The sequence below is a fragment of the Psammomys obesus genome, unplaced genomic scaffold (genome assembly GCF_907164565.1).
Source record: "Psammomys obesus unplaced genomic scaffold, mPsaObe1.curated_primary_1811, whole genome shotgun sequence".
Taxonomy (NCBI): domain Eukaryota; kingdom Metazoa; phylum Chordata; class Mammalia; order Rodentia; family Muridae; genus Psammomys; species Psammomys obesus.
Window position 1 is genome coordinate 18825447 of NW_026596039.1, and position 23349 is coordinate 18848795.

Here is a 23349-nt window from a genome sequence, read left to right on the forward strand (position 1 = left end):
CGTAAGTGCTGAAATTAAAGGTTTGTGCTAACTTGCCCATGGCTACTTGAGAGGAATCTTGAAGGGTGACCAGCACAGAGGATCTGGGCAGCATTTCTAGAGGGCACACCTTTGGCAAAGACTGGGCTTACTGGAATCATTGTTCTCACTACCTTGCAGCAGTCACAAGAATCAAAAACCTGTATGTTCATTGAGGCTGTTGAATCAGTTCCAGGTGACCTACCATGGGAACTGAGGAAGGGCCTGTGTTCTAGTCCTACCATTAGCCAGTTACAGAACACTCCTGTTCCTAATTTTCTTTTTCTTCAGTTTTTCGAGATAGGATTTCTGTGTGTAGCCTTGGCTGACCTGGATTCGCTTTGTAGACCAGGCTGGCCTTGATTCACAGAGATCTACCTGCCTCTGCCTCCCAAATGCTGGCGCCGCCACCACCTGGCTATCTATTTTTTCTTCTTAACTGGTAGTTGTGGCAACTACTTCATGGCCTACTCAAGGCTGCTTCAGGGGAAGGATCACAGAGAAGCACATGGTTTTGGCATCACAGAATGCCAAGCCACAGATGCACTCAACTCAATTCTACACCCCTGCTTCACATCCCACATTAAGGCTTCATTAGGACCCACATGAAGACAACACAACAGAATAGACAGGGTCAAATGATCCCCTTTATTATGGTTCATCCAGTTACCACAGATAGACACACTGGCTCAGGCAGGTCAACTGCCAGCTAGGGAATAGTGTCTCTCAGAAACAAGGGGCAATGGATACCAGGAGAATGCAAAAGCAGGTCACTGGTTGGCAACAGACAGGAGGATCCCCAGAACCAACTGGGCCCTCCCACTCCCAAAGCAAACCATCTGTACCCAGCCCCATTTCTCATCCTGGTTCCTTCCTCACGAAAGTGCATAGTTGCCTGGAGATGCAGCATTCCAGGGCCTGAGCAGCCAGACACTGGGAATAGGCTTTCCCAAGGGCAGCGCCAGGCATGGCCAATAGGTCTGAGCCAGGAAAGAGTAAAGTCAGGAAGGACGGGAAATATTATTGGAGGCAATATCCAACAGCTTGTGGATGCTCGGCCAACAGCCGAGGAAGGGAAGAAGAGCATAGCCCTAGACTCTCTTAGGGTACCCAGGGCTATAACAACTGCTCTCCAAAGAGAAATCTGTAGAGAATCAACTAAGCCTAAGGAGTCATTAGGAAGGGAACTTTTCCAGAGTCTCTTAGTTTCTCTTACAAGGAGGAAGAAGAAAATCATAGCTCAAAGTGGCCTGGTACCAGGTCTTAGATTCCACCGCAAACCAACCTGGAATGGCTGAGTAGGGTCTGGTTTTCCAGACTATCTAGCCCAGGTGGATTTCTGTTAGGAGGTGGGAAACAGGCAGCTGCTCCTTGGTAAGGCCTACCCACCTCAGGCCTCACAGGGCTGAATCCACTACCAGGCAATGTCCACCCACTGCTTGGAACAGACTGTCCCAGGAAGCTAAGATCAGTCATGAAAGGAATGAGGGCTCTAATAGAACTAAGGGAAGGCCAGGAATCAAGTCCTGTGGTCCTCTTGAATGGAAGAGAAGGAGAGAATGGCAAAACCCCACAAAACTAAAAACTAAAGGCCGAGTACTCCTTCGGTCCCTCCTTCCCTCCCTGCCAACCAGGAATCCTATTCAGGATATTGTGCTTGCAGCTTGAACTGGGCCTGGGAGCATCTCCACAGAATCTGTCCCCGAACCAAGGGCAATCGGGCTGGAAAGGAGCGGTATCCTCTCAGTAGGCCCTATTTGACTTCTCTTCTCCCATTCCCTTCAGACCTGGCCCTCTGAGCCCTATCCTTTCTATCTTACTCAAATAGAACAGCTACTCCTCCCAGGAATCCAGTGCTCACTCTGAGATACCTACAAGCCCTAGTGGGCTGGGGCCAGCCACACCTCCCCCAGGGGCCAATGATGAGCTCCATGTTCGCTGTTCCAGCAGTGCCTTTACACTTGGCAAGTGCCTTGTACAGCCCAGCTCTACAGGAAATGCAGAGCAGCTAAAGGTGGCTCTGGGAAAGGGAGGGAAGTCAGGAGAAGGAAAAGGAGAAGCCTGCCTCTGCAGGCCAGGCTTTCAGAACTACGGAGACCAGCCCTGCATTTCCATTCTCTTGTGTGTCCAGTACCAAATGGGCTCTCCATCTCCAAGCTGTGTGCCCCTTCCACCTCAGGGCTAACTCAGGGCCCACATCAGCCTCTTGGAACTGGGAAGCAGATCAGACTTGGGGATCTGGGCAGTCTCAGAAGCAGACATAACTGAGACACTCAGCCTTAGGAAGACAAAGCTACACAGGGGAGGAAAAAGATCCTGGGAGAGGCAGCTAGGGAAGAGAGCACAAGGAATCTAACAGTGAGGCAGAAACAAGGGGAGGACTACAGGGAGCAAGGGAACATCATCTGTCCCATCCCCCAGAACCTACCTACCATCATGAATGCTAAATACTGTTGCTGCCCAATGGGACCAAAGGCAGAAATAGCTTCGGCTCATAATTCTGCATGGGATGCCAGGCCGTCTGCTAGGCCTCCTCCTGCCCTGTGAGGAGTCCCTGGGCCAGGGCCGGAGGGGGCAACCTGGTGGATGGGGGGCTGGTTTAGTTCTAATCATACATCTAGCACCACAACAAGAGATCTCCACTGTACATTATTTCACAAGGGGACACGGACTCAGCTACCAGTGCACACTTCTTGTGCAGTCTGCAGCTCTTGGAGTGCCAAGAGCAGAACCCAAAAGGTGGGGGCAGGGGAAAGACATATACATATACATACATATACATATATATATATATATATATATATATAACTCTGATTCTTTGTACAAAGTCAGGGAGGAGGAAAAGGAAGGGGGAACCCTGCTTGGTCACCACACAGATGATGTGGATTGAGCCCCCTGTCCCGCTGGCCCCAGCCCTGCCTCCTGGAGGGGCTTGGCTGGCTCACATCTCATTAGAGTACGTATAGTTAGGGGTGGCAGAATATTGAGTCTGCGGTTGATTCATGGCACCCTGGGCAGCCCCCATGGCTGCATTCTGGGCTGCCTGCTGCACGTGTGGGTTCTTCCATGCTCCGGTGGTCCATTCCTCCTGAGCTTTGCTGAAACTGCCTCCGCTGCCCCGGTAGAACTTATGAACCTGTAGGAACAAAACAGTAAGGGAGGGTTAATGGAAGAGGAAAGCAGACATGGCGCTGCATCCCTGGAATCCCTGAGGGGGCAGGAGAATGGACTCAAGAGGCTGTCTAAAACACAAAATCAAAAAGCCAGGAATAGTGGCACATGCCTGCCACCCAAGCCCTTGGGAGACAAGGGGGGTTACTCTTCAATACATCTTGAGTTTGACGCCAATCAGGGTTTCTTTTATAAGTCCCTGTCTCAAAAAATAAAAATAAAAAAATTAAGGGACTGGAGAGATGGCTCAGCAGTTAAGAGCATTGGCTGCTCTTCCAAATTCCTAGCACCCATATGGCAGCTAACAACTGTCTGTAACTCAATTTCCAGAGGATTCAAAACCTTCACACATTCATACAAGTAATCTAAACACCAAATGTACATAATGATAAAAATAAATAAGTTTTTTAAAAAATAAAAAGTTAAAGCTTGGCATGATGGTGCACAGCTTCAATCTTAGCACTTGGGAGGCAGAAGCAGGTGGATCCGAGTCTGAGGGCAGCCTGGTCTACAGAGAAACCCTGTCTCAAAAAGCCAAAAATAGATAGATAGATAGATAGATAGATAGATAGATAGATAGATAGATAAAAATAATTTAAAAAAATGGGTAACAGATGGGATCCCTTTGTGGAAAAAAAAAAAAAAAATCAGTCCTCAGAGTAAGTAACTTAGAAGACTTTTGGGTTCTTTTTTTTTTTTTTTTAGATTTATTTATTATTTACTCAGTATTCTGCCTGTGTATCAGAAGAGGGCACCAGATCTCACTATATCGATGGTTGTGAGCTGCCATGTGAGTGCTGGGAATTGAGCTCAGGACCTTTGGAAAAGCAGCCAGTATTCTTATCCTCTGAGCCATCTCTCCAGCCCTGGGTTCTCCCTTAAAAAAAAAAGTTTTTGTGTGTGTTTGTATGTGTCTGCGTGTGTGACTTCAGGTGTCAGAGGACAGCCTCCAAGGTCAGTTCTGCCTTGCACCTAGCTTGAAGCAAGGTTTCTGTTCTTTTGCTACTGTAGTCATCAAGCACGCTGGCCCACAAGTCTCCTGTCTCTACTTCCCATCGGGCCATAAGAGCACTGAGACGACTGTACCCAGGTTCCAGGCGTTCACAAGCAGATCCTGCATCTGCACAGCAAGCGTTCTTACCTCCTGAGCTGTCTCCCCGGCACCCGACTTGTGTGTGTTAAATGCAAATACACAAAGGGGTGCACTTGCCTGTGCATGTACGTGTAGAGGTCAGAGGTCAACTCCAGCTATCTTCTCCCATTGTTCTCTACCATGTTATGAGAATGCCTGTCTCTTTCTCTGAATCTGAAGCTTGCCCTTTCAGCTAGACTGACTGGCTTTTAGACCTAGAATCTGACTGCTTCTACGCTGCTCCCAGCTCTGAGGTTACAATCATTGGCCACTGTGTCAGGCAGTGGATTGCGGGGATTCCAAACTCAGGTCCTCATGCTTATGAAGCACTTTACCCACCATCTCTGAGCCTCCTGAATCCTCCTATAACCTGGAGAAGGGATGGTTTCAGATCACAGTCCTCTCCCAAAGCCACCCCTTCATCCTGATGTTTACACATACCATGCTAAGGGCGATGAAGGAGAAGACAGCCACGACTGTGAACATGACCGTGGGGATGAGCATCACCACTGCTGAGCCAATGTTTGTCCCGAAGAAGGAGATGGTGGCGATCCAGCCACTGTAGGAAGAAGCCAGCTGTGGGGCGGATGTAGGAAGAGGGAACCCAGGAGCCACCCCAAAGATCATCTCATTGCCACCATGAGGAGCCACCCAGTGACCTTACTTTTGACACTCCATAGCCTATGTATGCTCCCAGAGCTCCTGAGGCAGAAGGCTTTTCCTCCCCAGCTTTCCCACAGCTTCTGACGCTCCTTGGCCACTCAGATCCCCCTTCTCAGGTCCCCTTCCCCTCTAATCCTATCATGAGCACTACTCCACGACCCCGAAGGCCCTCATTCTATCCACAACAAGCCCCTCGGTGCCCTCAAAAGCAAAGCATCTTAATACTTAGGCAAGCAAAGACCCAAGTGCTACTCCGACCAGCCCAGGTCAGCCCTTTGCCTCTTACCAGACACCCCAGCCTGGAATTCCCACAGCCTGGATGATGCTAATGACCAACTGGGCCATGAAGGTGAAGAAGAATGCCATGAAGCTGAAGGAACTGTCTGTCCTGCAGCAGAGAAGACGGTCTGTCACCGGGCAGAAGCAGTGGGCTTCCATGCACTCATGAACCCAAAGCTCCTCTGGGCATAAAGGACAAGGATAGTTAAAGGCTTTACATGAGCATCTACATAGAATGGCCTTCACCCGTAGATTTTCAAACTCTTTCCATGAGTTAGGCCTGTGTGCAAGAAAGGGATGTCCCATGAAAGGACTATCCATGGCACATGGGTCAGCAACCCTACTGGCATAGAGAAAGATGGCTCCACTGTGGGAGAAACAAGCAGCTCCATTATCAAGGGACTGGAACGGGGGTAGACAGCTCCATAGGCTCAGAAAGAAAAAAATCCTAGTTGACACTGGATGAACACTCGCTGGCACCAAGTCAGCTATTCCCATCAATACACAGATAGGTATTCCCTTTGGCACAGAACTGGATGCCATCATTGGCACATGAATAGTGTTAGTGGGTCTTGGATGGTTGGTTCCATTGACACATGAATAAATGGTTTTCCGGGTATCAAATCAGTCATTCCCCACTGGTAAAAGGATGGACAGCTTCACCAAGACAGCCACATAGGCAAAATTTGACAAGAAGGGTAGAATGAAAAAGGAAGGAACTGAGAAGGGTCCCGCTTCTAACCCTCTCAACCCAGCCTAGAACTCTCAGGAATCCCATGTTCTGCCTGACAGTCCCAGTCAAAGGTGAACAAGGGAAATAGCAGACAGAGTTTGGGGAGTAGTAGTCAGAAGGAAATAAGGAGTAGGAGCTTGGGTCAGCACCAACCACTTACTTGAAGGCCTTGTAAATGGGCCGAAACCAGCAGACGTAGGAGCAAGGTGTGAAGAGGATGAGCCAGAGAAAGGCGAGGCCAAAGTTGGTGGCTCCCCCGCCTCCGATCAGCCACGCGAGACAGCCCACCAGGTTCACGGCCAGCGTGACGCTGTTCACTGCAGACCCGGGAGTACACGCACACATAGAGATAGACACCAGATACACACAGGACACCAAAGTCCATACAGAGATACGTGAGTGTACAGACGTGAAGACACGCACCCAAGGATTCCATATAGACTCACAAGCAAATACATGGCAATAACACAGACAAGCAGTAAGATACGGACATACACATGGACATATGTGCAAACACACACACACACACACACACACACACACACACACACACACACACGCGATCCATAAGCCATACCAATGAATACATAAGAGACAAATACAAAACACACACGCACACGCACACACACAGTACAGACTGTAAGAAAGAAAGCTGGGAGCTTGGGTCAACCCTTCCCCAGATTTCTAGGTGTCGCTAGAAATCTGAGAATCCCAACAACAACAGTCTCTAGGCAAGAACTCAGAGCTTCTGCCCAGCAAGCCCCCTGGAAGGATCACACAGCCTCAGGGTCCTGTCCTGGTAAGAAAGACCTGGGGAAAGGGGGGGCGGGGGGGGGGGGGGAGGAGGAGTAACTCAATGTTAAAAATGTACTTGACATGCAAGAGGTAGGGATTCCATCCACAAGACCACAGCTCAGTCCTTGGCCCTCTCAGACCCACAGCAACTACCAGCCCCAAGGCAAGAGATCCATCTTCTATCTTTTCTTACAAAGGACTTGAAAGCCAGGGAGAAAAAGACCTGGAAGCATCTCTTCAAAACACTGGGCCACCTGCCTGCACTTCGATGGGGGCCACAACAGTAGCGAGGAGCTCGGTCAGTCCTTGTGTATTGTGTAATCCATTTCTTAGACCACAATCCTTCTACCTCCAAGATGCCTTTCTTACCTATCTTCCTTTGCTCTGACTTGCAGATCTGGGCTGCTATAATTCCAACCCATCAGCCAAACTAGAAATTCCTCAGTGGTGAGATCCAGACTCCTCTTTCTCTTTCTCACCTGCCCTAGAAGATCCCAGGACTCACAGTATCACGAGTCAGACAGCAGAGGTCTAAAGACTTTTCATTTTACAGATTAGAGAACGGACATTGGCATCAGCCTACGCCTCAGTCTTCAAATCCCAGAGAACTCCCTTCCTTAAACACTGGCTGAGTCCCCAAAGAGCTGCCAAGTTAACAAAGGAAGGTGGGCTCCATCTTGGCCTCAGTCAAGCACCTCTGCTCATCTTCTGAATCTTAAGGCTTACACACATTCTTCTTCAGGACTTAAGGAGATATTTATAGCCCTTAAATCCAGCTTCTGGACCAGATCTTCTCATGTGGCAGAGCTCCAGAGCCAGACAGAATGCTCCCCTAAATCTGACCCAGACTGAAAACTACCTCTGCAGCAACACTCATCTCAGGGCTCCTGTAACAAATATGTGAATTTCAGGTGTTTCTTCCATTCTTCTTCATTGCTGCAACGTTTACTACAGCTTTGTTGTTCTTACTTATTTTGTTTGCTCTTTAAAAACAACACCAAATCCATGTGTGTTTCTGTGTGTATCTGTGTCTGCCATGGTGCACACGTGAAAGGCAGAGGACAATTTGCAACCCTAACGCTGGGTCAGTTCTCTCCTTCCACTGTGTGGGCTCCACGGATCAAACTCAGGCTGTCAGCGTTTATGGCAAGTCCCCTTGCCTGCTGCACCATCCTCCTGGCCTGTATGTGCTCTTCACATAGAAGATGCTGCCCATCAGGTATTGGGTGGCATCACTCTCTCCAGGCTTATCCCTCTCTAGCTCACATGCTCTAGAGTTTATACTGCAATTCCCCACATCTTTGGGATAGAAACCCCTGGACGCAGGCAGTATTTCTCCAGCCTTGAGGCATTCTCTTCTTTCTTCTTCTCCTTGTGCAACCTCGAGTCTTCAATTTTCTGTCTTACTCCCTTTATTTCTTCATTTCTCCATTTATCTATTTATTTGTTTATTTATTTTTGAGATAGGTTCTCACTGTATAACCCTGGATGACCCAGAACTTAGTATGTGGATAAGGCTGGCCTTGGACTCACAGAGATGCATGTGCCTCCGCCTCCTAAGTCCTAGAGTTAAAAGGGTGCATTGACCCAGAATGACCATAATACACATCTTTACCTGAATGGAATGCCCATAAGGAAAAAAAAAGGTATTGCCATGCAGAAGCATAAAGGACTAGAAATTCATGGAAAGCGATCTCAGATGACCTCTCATGCCCCAGAGATCTTGGTAGCTGGGTTTAGCTTCACCTTCCCCAAAACCCCTACCCTTAATCCTCCTCCATACATTTTCTTTTATTAAAAATTATTTTTTAATTGTTTTTTATTATTTATGTGTATGGGTATTTTGTTTGCATTTGTATCTGTATACCATACGCATGTAGTGACTGTAGAGGCCAGAAGAAGGCCTGGAACTGGAGTTATGGACAGTTGTGAGCCTCCATGTGGATGCTGGGATTGAACCCTGGTCCTCTGGAAGAGGAGACAGTACTCTTAACTGCTGAGCCTCCTCCTTATTTAATGGGAAAAACAGAAGTGTAATTTCATTTTCGTTCCAACAACTACAGGCTACCCATATCTGCCCAACTCCTCCTCTTCTCATGTTTGTAAGGCAGGAAACCCTTGTCTACCCAAGGCCAAGGCAGGTCATGGCACAGAGCCTGACCCTCTGCTGCTACTAACTACTGTCCCATGAAGAACCTGTTGCAAAGACAGTGAGTTTTGTTTGCTTGCTTTTTACCCCCCCACCCCCCGTGTCTGTGTGTCTGTGTGCACATGTGGAGGTCAGAGGACAACTTTCAGGAGCCATCCTTTACATCTACCTTGTTAAGGCAGGGTCTCTCATGTGTCTGCACTTTGTACTCCGTATCAGCCAGCCTTCCTAGCTTCCAGGCGCTTGTCTCCTGTCTCTGCCTCCCATCTTGCCTGTACTGGGATTACAGGTATATGGTACCACTTTTTACATGGGTTCCCGGTATTGAACTCAGGTTATCAGACTTGTGATAACTTCACCCCACATTCACAAACTGAGATGGCCCACTAGCCCAAGATAGCAGTCTTTACTACCTTCCTGACACAGCTGGGTGCAGAGCTGAGTCAAGGCAGTGTCACCTGGAACAGATGCCAAGTGCATCCACACTAGAGCCTGTCCCCCCTCACATGGCTCAGCAGGATCTTCTGACAACCCTGAGCAAAGTCAAGTCTACACACCTCATAATGACACTATTCCGCTGGCCCACCTCAGACCACGACATACAGGCACCTCTAAATTCTCACCCTTAACTCCTCAGAGCATCAGAACCCTAGCCCACACAGCTACCTGGAGCCGCAGCTATCAGCAAGCCACACTCTCTTTCTGCAACAGAGAACCTGCTGTTTGGGAAGCAAAACAGAAAAACTGGATTCCATGTCTCCTAACTCCCAGTTGAATGCTCTTCTCTTTGAGCAACATGTCAAGAAACATGAGGATTTAAAGGAAGGGCTCTCCTCCAAACCCAGAATCTTGGCAGCCAGCACAGGTTCCCTGGAAAAAAGTTTTCCAGTGGGAAGGCGTAAAAAGGCAAAAGGAGAAATAACACTGCAAAAAGAAACCCCGCCCAGAAGCTCTGCAAAAAAGAGACAGAACAAGAAAAGAAGGGAAGAAAAGAGAGGCCTACACAAAAGAAACTTAGGCCCAGCTGGGCAACTGGCCAGTGAAAGGGAGCTCTCAGGGGGCCAGCGTGGACAGGTTCCCAGGCTGTGCAGACGCTACACTTGGAAACCGGGATGTGCAAGCAGCCCTCCCCAAGGCCAGCACTTCTCCCTCATCCCCACAGTACTCACACATCCAGAGGTAGTAGAGGCGCTTGGTCAGGCTGAGATGCTGAGGAGGGATGTCGGCCTCAAAGTCTTGGTAGAAACATGGCTTCAGCGGGATGAATTTGGGCAATGGTGGGAAGTTGTTCACTTTCTCTGTGAACGAGATACACTGAAGGGTATCACCTTGGATGTCTCCCCTGGACTCCCTTCTGGGCCCTATAGGTCCTGTATGGCCCTCCCCTCCTGGCTGGGCTGTCTATAGATTCTATATACTCTGGCCCCGTGCCCTTGCTGCTTTGCTATCTCCACCGAACTATCCCTACTACTAAGGCCAAGATGATCCTTAAGAAATCAAAGATGCTAAAAAAAAAACATCTCTCAAAAGACCACAAATATAATAAAAGCTGCCATGGAGTGAGGTGCCTCTACAATAGAGATCAGGTCCCACAGCATGGGTGGAGTCTGGAGTTGTGGGTCCTGGCCTCCACCCCAGCATCAGTCATTCAACTCTCTACCCCTCTCCAGACCTCAGTTGATTCAGAAGAGTAGAATCTGGGCTACATGGTTTCCTCCAGCTTTGGCACCGTGCACCTAGGAGCCTTTAGAAACCAGAGGAAAGAGTCTCAAAGTACAATGGTAACACCAGGAAATAGGTACAGGCCACCCATGGTGCTTTTTGGTGAACTGCAGGATAAGACAGGACCATCAAGATGCTCAGCTCAGGTCCCCAAGCTCAAAATTTAACATAGGGATAGATGGTGCTACGAAGTTCTCAGATTGGCAAGCCACAGTGGGAGTGTGGGGCTATAAAACCAGGAGACAAGAGTGCATGCAGAAAGCAAGACTTCTGAAGGCTAGGACAGGGCCAGCTACTTTATGCCTTTTTTCATATCTACCCCAACATGGCCCATCTCTCCTTACCGGCCATGATGGACCAGCCTACTCAGTAGCCTGCTCACACCTCGTTGTCCTGACCTGGAAGAAGAGAAAAACTAGATGAGAATGAGGATCAGAACACAGTATAACACAGTTCCCTCTGCACCCCAGTTTGCTTCATGGTCTCTTGAGGCCTGACACTCTTGCATTCTTACTGTGGGGTGAACCCAGATGGAGCAGCTCTTTGCCTCAGAGAATCACATCAGCCACATTCTTCCGGCCATTTCCACTGTGCCAGTTAGTTTTAACGTCAACTCGCCACAATCTAGAATGGCCTGGGAAGAGAGCCTGAACTGATGAGTTGCCTAGATCAAGCGGGTTTGCAGGCGTGTCTGTGAAAGACTGTCTTGACTGTTGACTGACGTGGGAAGACCACCATCCCCGGGGCTGTGATCCTGGACTGTGTAAGTGAAGAGAACTTGGTGAACATAAGCTAGTAAGCAGGCAGCATCTACGTTTTCTTCTCTCTTCTCCACTATGGATGGGATGTAACTAGCTCTTTAAGTTCCAGCTTTGACTTCCCCTCGGTGGTATTACCTGGAACTATAAGCATAACAAACTTTTCCCTCTCCTAAGTCACTTTGGCCAGCATATTTTGTTTTATTTTGAGACATATTGGGTCTCAATATGCAGCCCTGGCTGGCCTGGTACCCACTATACTAGACCAGGTTGGTCTAGAGCTCATAGAAATCCACCAGCACAGACGTTACAGATCAAACTGTCTGTGACTCCAGTGCCAAGGGATTCTATGTCCTCTTCTGACCTCTGTGGGCACCAGGTAGGCACATGGTACCCAGTACACACACATATCTGCAGGCAAATCATTTAGACCCATAAACAAAAATCAAATCTTTCTTCAAAATAAATATATAGAATGTGCAAGGCCCTGGGTCTAAAAAGGCCTGACTATGTCTATGTACCACGTGTGTGTAGTACCAAAAGAGGGTGTTGGATACCCTGGAACTGGAGTTATGGATGGTGATAAGCCACCATGTAGATGCTGGGAGTCAAACCCAGGTCTTCTGGAAGAACAGCCAGTGCTATTGCCACTGAGCCACTGCAAAGTTCTTTTTATAATGTAGAGTATGATTACATTTTCAAAAACCACCATTCTGGGGCTAGAGATAACACTCAGTGACTTTCTGTGCAAACAGGACAGACCTGACTTTAAATCCCCTGTGCTTAGTAAAAAGGTGGATATGGCTACAAGCCTCTGTAACCCACTGCTGCTGGCATCAAAGATAAGAGGATCACAGAGGCCTGCCAGCCAGCCTAGCCAAACCCAGCAAATTCTAGATGAGAGATCTCGCCTCAAGGGAATAAAGTGAAGAGTGCTAGAATAAGACTCCTTGACATCCTCCTCTGGCCTCTGCATGACTTCGCATGGGCACACACATTCACACACACATGGGTAAAGAAACATACCAATACACCACACACATACACACATTTCCACTCTGCCATCCCTACATGACAACAGACACAGGCAGGGATCACTTAGCTACCAAAACCGCTGTGTGACGGTTGCTATGGAAAAGTGACAGTGAGTGAGTGTCACATTTCAGACTGCTTACTAATTTTGAGAGAAAAGATATCCCTAAAATGAGAGAATCTGGCAGACCAAATGATTAAAACTAGCATTACAATAGAATAAAAAGGTAATGTGTGCACAGAAGGATACATAATCTTCTGTGTGATATTGGTGCTAAAAAAATGTTAGTCTGAAAGTAAGTATGAGCCAAGCATGGTTGCACATTACTATAGTGCCAGCAATAAAGAGACAGAGGCAGTAGGATCAGGAGTTCAAGACTAACCTGAACTACCAAAGGCCCTGTCTCACAACGAAGAGGGGTTAGTTATTTTAAAAAAAGAAAGAAAAACAGCTGTTTACAAAAAGACAGCTTCCACCTAGGTCTACTTATATGAGATAAGGAGTCAAATTCACAAAAATAGAAAAAAAAATTACAGAAGGTAATCGATGAAGGTTGGGGGAGAACTGGAAAAAAGATTTGGGGAGGCACTCTAGAAAAGGCAGATGCAGGCCAGAGTGTGGCCTCGGAATACAGCAGAAGTCCACCTCTCTACCCCTCTGCTACCGTACAAGCTGGAATGAGAGGGAGCGGGCAAGAGCAGGGCACTCAGCTAATGGGCAATTACAATTCAACCTAAGTGCTCTGGGACAGTAAACACAGCTGTGGGAATCAAGACACCTCCTTGTACCTGCCGTGGTGCCAACAAGGGCTCCACAGAGGAAGCAATATCAGATCTGAATACATGAAGGTCAAACAGGAGTTGGCTGGACAAAGGAAGTAAGGAAAACAGAGGGCCAAAAGAGCAATGGCACGGCTATTCAAGGAATAGAGAGGCAGACTGAGCAGAAAGCTTGAAGCAGAGGGAGGAAAGGAAAGGAAAAAAGGTTTCTGGGAGAATGGAGAGACGGCTCAGTGGTTCAGGAGAGAACTCACTCCCCGAGCTTTCTTCAGATCTCCACACGTGAGCCAAGGCAGAAGCAAGTGCATGTGTGTGTGCACTCACACACAAATGGTTGTTTTTTTTTTTGAGACAGTCTTACCATGTAGGCCTGACTAGCCTAGGATCGGCATGTAGACTAAGCTGGCCTTGAAGTGGCAGAAGCCTGCCGATTTCCGCTTCCTAATGGCGAAGATTAAAGGTATGCATTACCTCACTGGGGTAAAAAATTGGTATGGGGGTTGGAATTTTATATATGAGTGCTGTATCTACATTATCCCCCCACTCTCCTCATGTTCATGGATTTTTTTTTAATTATTATTCTCCAATATGTGTGCATGTATAACTATATAAACACAACAACCTGATTAAGTACATTTCCTGTTGCTCATATATACACATTTAGGACTGACTTGGTATTGGGTAAATATTTAGGGAGCTCATTCCTGGGGAATATTGATTCTCTCTCCTTTTTTTAAAAAAATTATTTAATTTTTATTTTATGTGCATTAGTGTGAAGGTGTCAGATCCCTTGGAACTGGTGTTTCAGACAGTTGTGAGCTGCCATGTGGATGCCGGGAATTGAACCTAGGTCCATTTGGAAGAGCAGATAGCACTCTTAACCACTGAGCCATCTCTCTAGCCTGATTCTCCCTCCTTTAAAAAAAAAAAAAAATTTATATATATATATATAAAGAATAAAACCAAAAGCTGGACACAGTGGCACACGCCTGTAATCCTAGCACTCAGGAGGCAGAGGCAGGCAGATCTCTATGAGTTCAAAGCCAGCCTGGTCTACAGAGCAAGTCCAAGACAGCCAAGGCTACACAGAGAGACCCTGTCTTGAAAAAGCAAGCAAACAAACAAACAAAAACAAAGTTTGTTTTGTTTGTAGGGTACATCCCTACAAACTAGTACTTAGGACATAAAAGCTAGAGGACCAGGAGTTTGAGGCCAGCCTGAGCTATCATGAGACCTTGTCTCAAAAAACAAAATAAGCAGGTCGGAGATGCCTTGCAGCCTGTGTTGCACCCCCAGACCCCATAGAACGGTGGAAGAGAAGAAATGACTGCACGAGGTTGTCCTCAGACCCCCACATCCGCCCACAGGTGTATCAGGTGCTCATGCACACACACTATTTTTTGGGGGACATATATTTTGTAATTGTGTGAGCTCAGTGAGGTTTTATACACATATGTATTTGTGTGTGTGTGTGTTTTTTTTTTAATATCCTGAACCCAGTTTCCCTTCCCTCTTCTTTTTCCAGTCCCTCCCCACCACCTCCCATGTCCCCCACCCGCCCACTCGACAATATTTTTGGTTTGGTTTGGACTTTGGTTTTTGAGACAGGGTTTCTCTGTGTAGCCTTGGCTGTCCTGGACTTGCTCTGTAGACCAAGCTGGCCTTGAACTCACAGCAATCCACCTGCCTCTGCCTCCCTGAGTACTGAGAGTAAAAGCATGTGCCACCACTCCCGGCTAACAATATTTTTAAGTGCATAAAATTAAAACAAAACAAAACAAAAAAGCTTCCTCACAAGGATTCAACACAGGACCTCATGTATGCTAGGCAAAGACTCTATTCTTGAGCCAAACTCCTAGTCTCAGATCCTTTTATTCATTTTAATGTACAGCTATGTATACATCACAAAAATGAGCTTAAACATGGTGTGTCATAATCTGATTTTTTTTTTTTCAGACAGGGTCTCACCATGTTGCTCTGGCCCGAAATTCTCATAATCCAATTTTTCCTACTCAATATATATTTTTTTTGTCTTCAAGTTTGTCTACAACCTTATCATGCATGCCTGTAAGTGCCAGAAGAGGGCACCAGCTGCCTGGGACTAGAGTCACAGCCAGTTGTAAGCTGCCATGTGGGTGTTGGGAATCAAACCCAGGCACTCCAGTGCTTTTAAGCACTGAGCCATCATCTCTCCTGCCCCACACAACATCTTATAAAAATGTTTCAATGCAACTCTCCTGAGAAGCCTAAACTAAGGGTGTGGGTTAGCCTTTCCCTAAGTGCCCTTCTCTCTCAATGCTCAAGCTTAGCAATATGCTAAATCCTTCCTTAATAAACTTTAACTCTGCTCTTTCTGTAAGTGGTGTGAGATGACCTGTGAAAATGGTTCACTCCTACCTTGAGGTGGAAAACCCACAAAAGCATAAAGTCAGTAGCTCCAAATCTTTGTGTTCATGTTAAGAACAGCCTTGAAACTGCCCAAGCCATCAAGGGTGTGCACACCTGGAAAGCCAGCAAGTATCTGAAAGGTGTCCCTTTAAGATAGCTTTGAGTGAGCTGGGCGTGGTGGCCCAAGCCTTTAATCCTAGTACTCAGGGAGGCAGAGGCAGGCAGATTGCTGTGATGCCAACATGGTCTACAAAGTGAGTCTAGGACAGACAAGGGCACACAGAGAAATCCTGTCTTGAAAAACAAAACAAAACAAAAAAGGCAATGAGTACCATTTTGAATGTCTGAATGTACAATGGTACAATGGTGTGCCCAGGCCAGTAAGTACAACTGGAGACAGGATAAGTGGCGCAAAGACAATAATAAATTTTTTAAGCCAGATTTGGTGACTCATACTTTAATACCAGCACCTGGGAGGCGTAGGCAGGAGCTTCAGGAAGTTCAAGGTCATCCTTGGGCTATGTTTTGAATCTGAGGACATCTTGAGCTACTAGGGGTAGGAGGAGCACTGGAAAAATGGCTCAACAATTAAGAGCAGGTACTTCTCTTACAGAGGACCTGAGTTTGATTTCCAGCGCCCACATCAGAAGGCTTAAGACCTTGCGTAACTCAAGTGTCCAGAAATATGTCACCTCTGGCCTCCAGGGGCACCCATGCTCACAGGCACACACACACACACCCATGCACAGACAGACATGCATAACTGGAAGGAATAAAATAAATCTTTCAAAAAAGAAAAGCATAGGTAGCTTATTCCTGTAACCCTAGCACTTGGGAGGGCCTCAAAAAGAAAGGAAGAGTGAGGGAAGGGAGGGAGGGAAGAGAGGAGGGGGAGAGACAGCACTGGCAATGAATAAGGCAGAAACTGGGTGTGATGCACACCTTTGATCTCAGTGCTGTGGAGGCAGAAGCAGGCAGATCTCTGTGAGTTCAGGGCCAGCCTGGTCTACAGAGTGAGTTCCATGTCAAACAGGGCTATAGAGAGAGTACCTGTCTCAAAAGACAAACAGCAGCAGCAAAGAAAGTAATGCAGAACCTAGGGATTTTAGATTCTTTGGTCATCAAGCATAGCCAAGAGAGCAAAACACCCAAGATACACCACTGTCCATGCAGACCTCATGGCTGGTTCAGTACATAAGCTCTTGCCATACTGAGAAGATTCTCACTGAAGAGGAACAAAATGTTCCTAAGCCAATAAAGAAAGAGAAAGGTCTCCTGGCAGAAACATGACTGTATTGCATGGGAATAAATTTAATGTAAAGTAAATACAAACAAAAGCAAAATAAGTATAAATCCTAAATCTGCTTCAAAACAGAAAGAAAGAGGTGTACCACGATGGCTCAGCAGGTAAATGCGCTTGCCACTGCCTGACAGCCTGAGTTCCCTGGAACTCACAGGGCAGAAGGAATAACCTGATTCCTGAAAGCTGTCCTCTGACCTCCATAAGTATGCTGTAGCACAAACATGCACACTGAAAAAATAAATAAATGAAAAAAATTTCAAAAGGATTTATTTAATGAGCTTGGTTGTTTTGCCTGGACGTATGTTGGCACACCATGTGTCTGCAGTGCCCGTGGAGGCCAAAAAAGTCTCAGATCCCCTAGAACTAGGGTAACAGGTGATTTAAAGCCACTCTGTGGATGCTGGGAACTGTACATAGTCCTCCGGAAGAGCTACCAGTGCTCTCAACCCCCGAGCCATCTCCCCAGTCCATAAAAATATATTTTAAAGAATTCAGTTTATGTGTATAAGTGATTTCCCTGCAACTATGTATGTACAATTAATGTATGTGACACAGGTGGAAGAGGGCATCGGAGCCCCCAGAACTGGATTTACAGATGGCTGTGAGCCACCATGTTGGTGCTGGGAACTGAACCCAGGTCCTGTGGTAGAGCAGCCAGCACTCTTAACTACAAAGTCCCCTCTCCAACCCCAAAAAATATTATTTTAAAGGAGAAAAAAAAAACCCTTTTCTATTAATGAATACAGATCTATCTTAATCTCTTTAATGACTGACCAAGTAGGTCAACAATAGCCATGGCCATGGAGCAGTGAAGTGTGGTACGGTCAGAAGGTCACAGCTTCAAGGAAGTGGCAGAGTAAACGCCATGCTGCTAAGAAACTGGGACTAGTATGAGTGAGAAGAAGAAATAGGCTAGGGGCTGAAGGGATGGCTTAGTGGTTAAAAGCAAATCAGGTGGTTCACAGCCTGTAACTCTAGCTCCAGGGGATCAGATACCTCTGACCGCCACAGGCACCTGTACACACATGCACACGCCCACAGGCAGACACACACAGTTACACATAATCAAAAATAAAAGCTTAAAAAAAAAAAAAAATCCAGGCTTGATGGTGCATGCCTATCACAGCAGCATTTGGGAGGAGAAAGCAGGAAGGCAGGTTGGGCTAAAGAAAGATCCCATATCAAAACCAAACACGTCAAGAGCTGGCACTGTGGCTCTTAGTCTGCATGCACTAGGTCCAGGGTTCAATCTCCAACACCCTATAGAATGGGTGTGGTAGGACACACCTGTGATTCCAGCACTTGGGCAGTAGAGGCAGGAGGATTGGTTCTAGGTCTTTATCAGCTACAGAGTGAATTACAGGCCGTCCTGGGCTCCATGCGACCATCCCCTACACCGCCATCACCTGCTAAAGAGGCTAAGTTAAGCTTGGGCTACAATATGAGCCTGTTTCAATAAATGAACAAAACTACAAGAGTGCTGACACTGGGATAGAAAGCTTTCTCCAGGTCGGGAAACTTATCTCTATTTACAAACCAGGAGGGAGATACTAAAGAAAGCAGTTCAGAGGCTCAAGACACAGTAGAGGGAAATAACTGATGGACAGTGGTGCCTCAGGAGACACAAAAGGTCAGCTCCATAGTTCAGAGTAGAGCTTTTCACAAGGACCCTTCTTACTAGAATTCAAGAGACGCATGACAAATGCCCAGTGTGGCAGCACATTTCTATAATCCCAGCATTTGAGAAGCTGAGGCAGGAAGACCAACATGGGTTAGAGAGCAGCCTGGGTTCCATGAGACCCTGTCTCAAAAGTAAAAAAAAAAAAGGAAAAGGCTGGAGAACAATACAGGTGTTAAGAGTACTGGCAGTTCTTCCAGAGGACCAAGTTCAATCTCTTCAGAGGACCAGCACCCACATGGCAACTCACAACCATTTCTAACTCCAGTTTAAGGGATTAAACACCCTCTTCCGGCCTCCAAAGGCACCATGCAGGCTCATGGAACACAGACACATATGCAAACACCCATATACATAAAATTAAAATGTAAAGCTCTTCCTTTTAGAAAGAACAAGTGGACAGGAACATGAGTACGACCCCATCTCCCACAGCACACCCTGATGACGCTCTACCTGAGTGAAAGACTTTAGGAATACAATATAGGTTGGAATATTCCTCCTTTGGAACAGATTAGAGAGCACATAAGAATGAGGGAAGAGTTTCTAGGCTTTTTGGATGGCATATGGTGAAGACTAAGATAGGACATCCTGCTGCAAGCAGAATCAGACTGTCCTGGTCTGACAGTCTCCGGGGTTTTTCTATATTCTGAGTGTAGCATCTAGAACTGGGATCTACTTCTAGGAAGGGCACGTAGGCAAAATGGCCCAGTGATTGAGGGCATGGAACCCAAGGACAGAGAAGGGGCACCGGCCATGCAATAGAAAAAACAGAGACGTCAGAAGACCTCACGTCCCAATCTCCAGCCCTGAAACCCAAAGCAGGTAATTCCCTGAAGGCAAAGAATTCAAACCTCGTAAGTGACCATATGCCAACAACAAGACACGTGGGGGCTGAAGGAGGTACTGCCTTCCCCAAAGAGAACGAGATATGGAATGAGAGCTTGCTTCTGCAATACAGTCAGTCCTCCAGAAAACTGAGGAAGACAAATAGGGGAAAGGAGCTACAAACTAAAGAAAACTTGTAAGAGCCTCAAGTGGGATGCTCCCATAATTCTGACTCCGGCCCAACCCTTATCACAGACCCCAAGTTATTTCTCTGTCCCCACAGTGAGAGGAGTCAAAAAGTCACATACGAATGATCCAGGGCAGAATTGTGGTTTGTTGCTGAAGGCAAGGGCTCAGGAGCGCTGCAGGAGGAGGACCACAGAAATATAAGTCTGCAGGGTCCTTTGTCCTTAGGATAAGGCTACCTTTTTCTTAGGGGGAGGGTGTGGTACCGGGATGAAAGAAATCGATGGCTTTTACAGTTGAACTTCTTAGATGGAGAACGAGCAATTTGTTCTTTAGATGAGAATCTTCTGTAATTGGCAGGGGGTGGGGTGGGGTTCCATACATACCTGAAATTTTGTTTTGGTTTGCTTTTATTTTGTTTTGACTCAGGCTCTTGCTAGGTACTCTTGGGTGGCCTGAAACTCACTATTTAGGCCAAATTGGCCTTGAAATTCCAGCAATCCTACTTCAGCCTCCCAGCTGCTGAAATTACAGGCACAAACCAACACAGCTGATCCAATAGCACCTGAACGTTGTTTAAGAAACCCAAACTGTAATTTATTCAATTCTTTTGTGTGACTGGTCCATAGTAGACCAGAAGGAAGTCAAGCCTGGTTTCAGGTCCAGCCAGGAGTCAGAGACCACTTAGCTCCAAGTGCTCTCAGCTTGCCAGCAAGAGCCCCTCATCTCTGGCACAAAAATGGTCATTCTTCTGTTTGCCCACAGCCTACTAGCTAAGGCAGAAGTTCCTAATTTGTACTCTACCTCTGACCCCCTCCCTTATCCTTATTTCAACCCCATCTGTAGTCCTGAAGCCGAAAACTGTGAATCGCCCCCAGAATACAGGGCTCTCCTGGCGGTGTGAACATCATGCTGCTGATGACACTACGGTACCCTCCCACAGAGCCTGCACCTGGTATTCAAAGCTTCATGCCAATCAGCTCCAAGTCCCCCTCCCCACCACCCTGTTTCTCTACCACAGACTAGTGTCTATTCGGACTTTATGCAGAATATCATGTCTAGCCACCCCAGTGACCCCAACCCAGCAGCCTACCACCTTCTCTAAACCCTGTCACTTCCCACAGCGCTTCTGTGAACCCTCCCTAGACACCCCTGCTCTGCATCCCATTGCATACATTCTAAAGCAGCCACTGGTGCTGCTCACTCATCCATTCTCCTCATCCATCCCTTGCAGGTAGAGGACAGTTTTGTTTTGATATAGAGTCTTGCTCAGTAGCCCAGGCTGATCTTCAATTCCCAGCAATCCTCCTGCCTCAGCGTCCCAACTGTTGGGATTACCGGCATGTGCCATCCTACTGGGCTCCATACAATCTGAAGATTGAACACAAATACTAATTTGTTCTGCTCCTTAGTATGAAGTTAGGAGGGACAGGTCCTGCAGAAGGGAAAATCAGGTCTATGATGGTACTTATGACTTGGATATCCTCCCGAGGTATGAGAGCAGGAAGGCTAATGCCTTCTCCTCAACAGGCAAAGGCCAGCACTTCTGTTAACCCAGCTGCATCACACTTCCTTCAGGAAACTTTCAGACCCCAGACCGAAGCAAGGCAGGAAGCGTATCATGGAGAGGAAATCTGGTGGGGAGGAGACCAGACAGGCAGAGAGAGAAAGAGGGAAAAGGAAGAACTCAGGGCTCTTTTAAACTAGAAAACACTTCCTCAGTGAGGTCACTGCTTACTCCAATTATTTTGTCCCTAGAGAAAGTGTTAACAAAGAGATACCCAGAGAGGGTTATCAACTTGCTCAGCAGTGACCAGCCAGAGAAGGAGCTAAAGAACAGCCACACTGGGGCTGGAGAGAGAGCTCTGTGTTTAAGAGCACTAGCTGCTCTTCCAGAGGACCAAAGTTGACTCCCAGTACCCATATGGACAGCTCACAACCATTTGCAACTCCAGTCCCAGAGGATCCAACGCTGTTGTCTGAGGACACTGGCCACAATTGTGCACATACAGGCAAAAGACCCATACTTCTAAAATAAATACCCAGCCAGGCATGGTGGCGAACGCCTTTAATCCCATCACTCAGGAAGGCAGAGAGAGGAGTCAGATCAATGTGAGTTCGAGGCTAGCCTGGTCTACAAAGCAAGTCTAGGACAACCAACACTACACAGAGAAACCCTGACTCGGAAGAAGAAAAAAAAAAGAATGAAATAAATACAATTTAGAAAAACATAAAGGAAAGAGGAAAAAAAAAAAACAGTCACAAGGCCCGGGCTCCTAACCCCTCTCCATCTTCTGTGGCCCGTTCATACATGGGCCTCAGCAATGGAGAATGGGCCCCCGTCTTCATAAGCTCCTACAGAACCTAAACTAGCAACCCCAAACAAAATCTCTCTGCCAGCCGTGCCCCTACCAGAATCATCTCCCTCTTTCACAGTCCTGACGGTGAAGACAGAATGGGTAAAGCACCGGTTGCAAATTTCTGTAGAGCATCCCTCCCACACACATACCACGGACAGGCTGGGGTGGGGCGGCGTGCGCTTCATGCCTACCTCTGAACTTTGCCTGTCCCACCACCTGAGATGCCCTCTCTTGCCTCTGCCTCCTTCCAAATCCCACCTCCAGAAAGTCTCCTGACAGCTCTGTCTACAGCCCCGGCCTTTGCTGATCTGCTGATCCCAACCGGGACGTCGCAGGTTTGCGGGCTCTGACAGTCAATTCTCAGTCCTACTCTCACTCGACTCCCCCAGACTCCAGATCAGGAGAACCCTAGGGCAAGGACAGGGATTGGTCCCTAGACATCTCCCCTCCTTCCTCGTGACCAACTGGTGCCAACGTTGGATGCGCTAGATCCAGCACCCCATCCCACTACCGAAAGCCCGGGTGGTTATCCCGGCCCTAGTCAGTGCACCCATCCCCCTCCTCCGAAAATCAGGCTGCTCAGACCCGTGGTACAAAGGCCGGTTTCCCAGGGGTTAGTACAACCTGGATCCACCTGCAGGCGCCTTTTGTGAAACCACTGTCACCTGACTCCAATCCCCATCCCCGGCCATATCCATCACCCCAAAAGAAAGAGGCCGGTTTCCAGGGAATGCAAGGTTGAATTGGGGGTTTGTGGGGTGGAGGGCCCAAAGCTCAGGTTCCAGCATCCAAGGGTCTGACGTCACCCAAATCCCGGGCTCCCTCTGCGGGGACAGGGAATGAGGAAATAGGGGTTGGGGAGGAGGATTTTGGGGTGCCCAGGGAGCTCTTCAACGCCCCAAACAGGAAAGGTCACCTCGACTCCCCACCTCACCAGCAGCTCGGCCTGCCCCCTCAAATGAAAACGGATGCTTTGAATGCAGAAAACTGGGGCCTCTGACGCCTCTCCAGCCCAGCTCCCTGCAGAGCCCTCCACGCGTCTCCAGGCCCAGGACTCACCAGCACCAACTGCTCAGCTGCAGAAAAGCAGTCGCGTTGCACCGCGCTGAGCTGCGCTGCACCCAGCGATCAGGCGCGGAGCCGGCCGCGAGCGGCTTCCGGATTGGGGGCGGGGATTGTGTGAGCGCGCCCGAGGCGCGCGCGCGCGCCGCCGTGCCTGCTGCAACCACTCTCGCGAGACTCCCACTCGGCTCATAGGGTCGCTCCACTAGCGTCGCGAGAAGGCGCCGTCACCCCCGCACCTTGCGGGAGCTGTCCGAGGTGCTAGATCCTCGATCAGGTGGTGTAGGTGGGCAACTCGGGGACAAGAGCACAGTG

General features: G+C 47.8%; 1 protein-coding gene across 1 annotated transcript; it reads right to left on the reverse strand.

Annotated features, from left to right (window-relative positions):
• Nucleotides 1-645: 645 nt before the first annotated feature.
• Nucleotides 646-23140, reverse strand: Scamp5 (secretory carrier membrane protein 5). The gene is made up of 7 exons (XM_055622428.1): nucleotides 23032-23140; nucleotides 11007-11060; nucleotides 10110-10238; nucleotides 6157-6313; nucleotides 5271-5372; nucleotides 4763-4880; nucleotides 646-3154 (listed from the first exon to the last, which is right to left on the reverse strand). Exons 2-7 carry the CDS (start codon nucleotides 11011-11013, stop codon nucleotides 2960-2962), a joined length of 708 nt encoding a protein of 235 aa, XP_055478403.1. The 5' UTR covers nucleotides 11014-11060; nucleotides 23032-23140; the 3' UTR covers nucleotides 646-2959.
• Between the last annotated feature and the right edge of the window lie 209 nt (nucleotides 23141-23349).

Coding starts and splice junctions, on each gene's coding strand:
- Scamp5 (XM_055622428.1), bottom strand. Junction 5,373..6,156: donor CCCATTTACAAGGCCTTCAA/GTAAGTGGTTGG, acceptor TCTCTGCTGCAG/GACAGACAGTTCCTTCAGCT. Junction 3,155..4,762: donor CCTTCATCGCCCTTAGCATG/GTATGTGTAAAC, acceptor TTGTTCCTACAG/GTTCATAAGTTCTACCGGGG.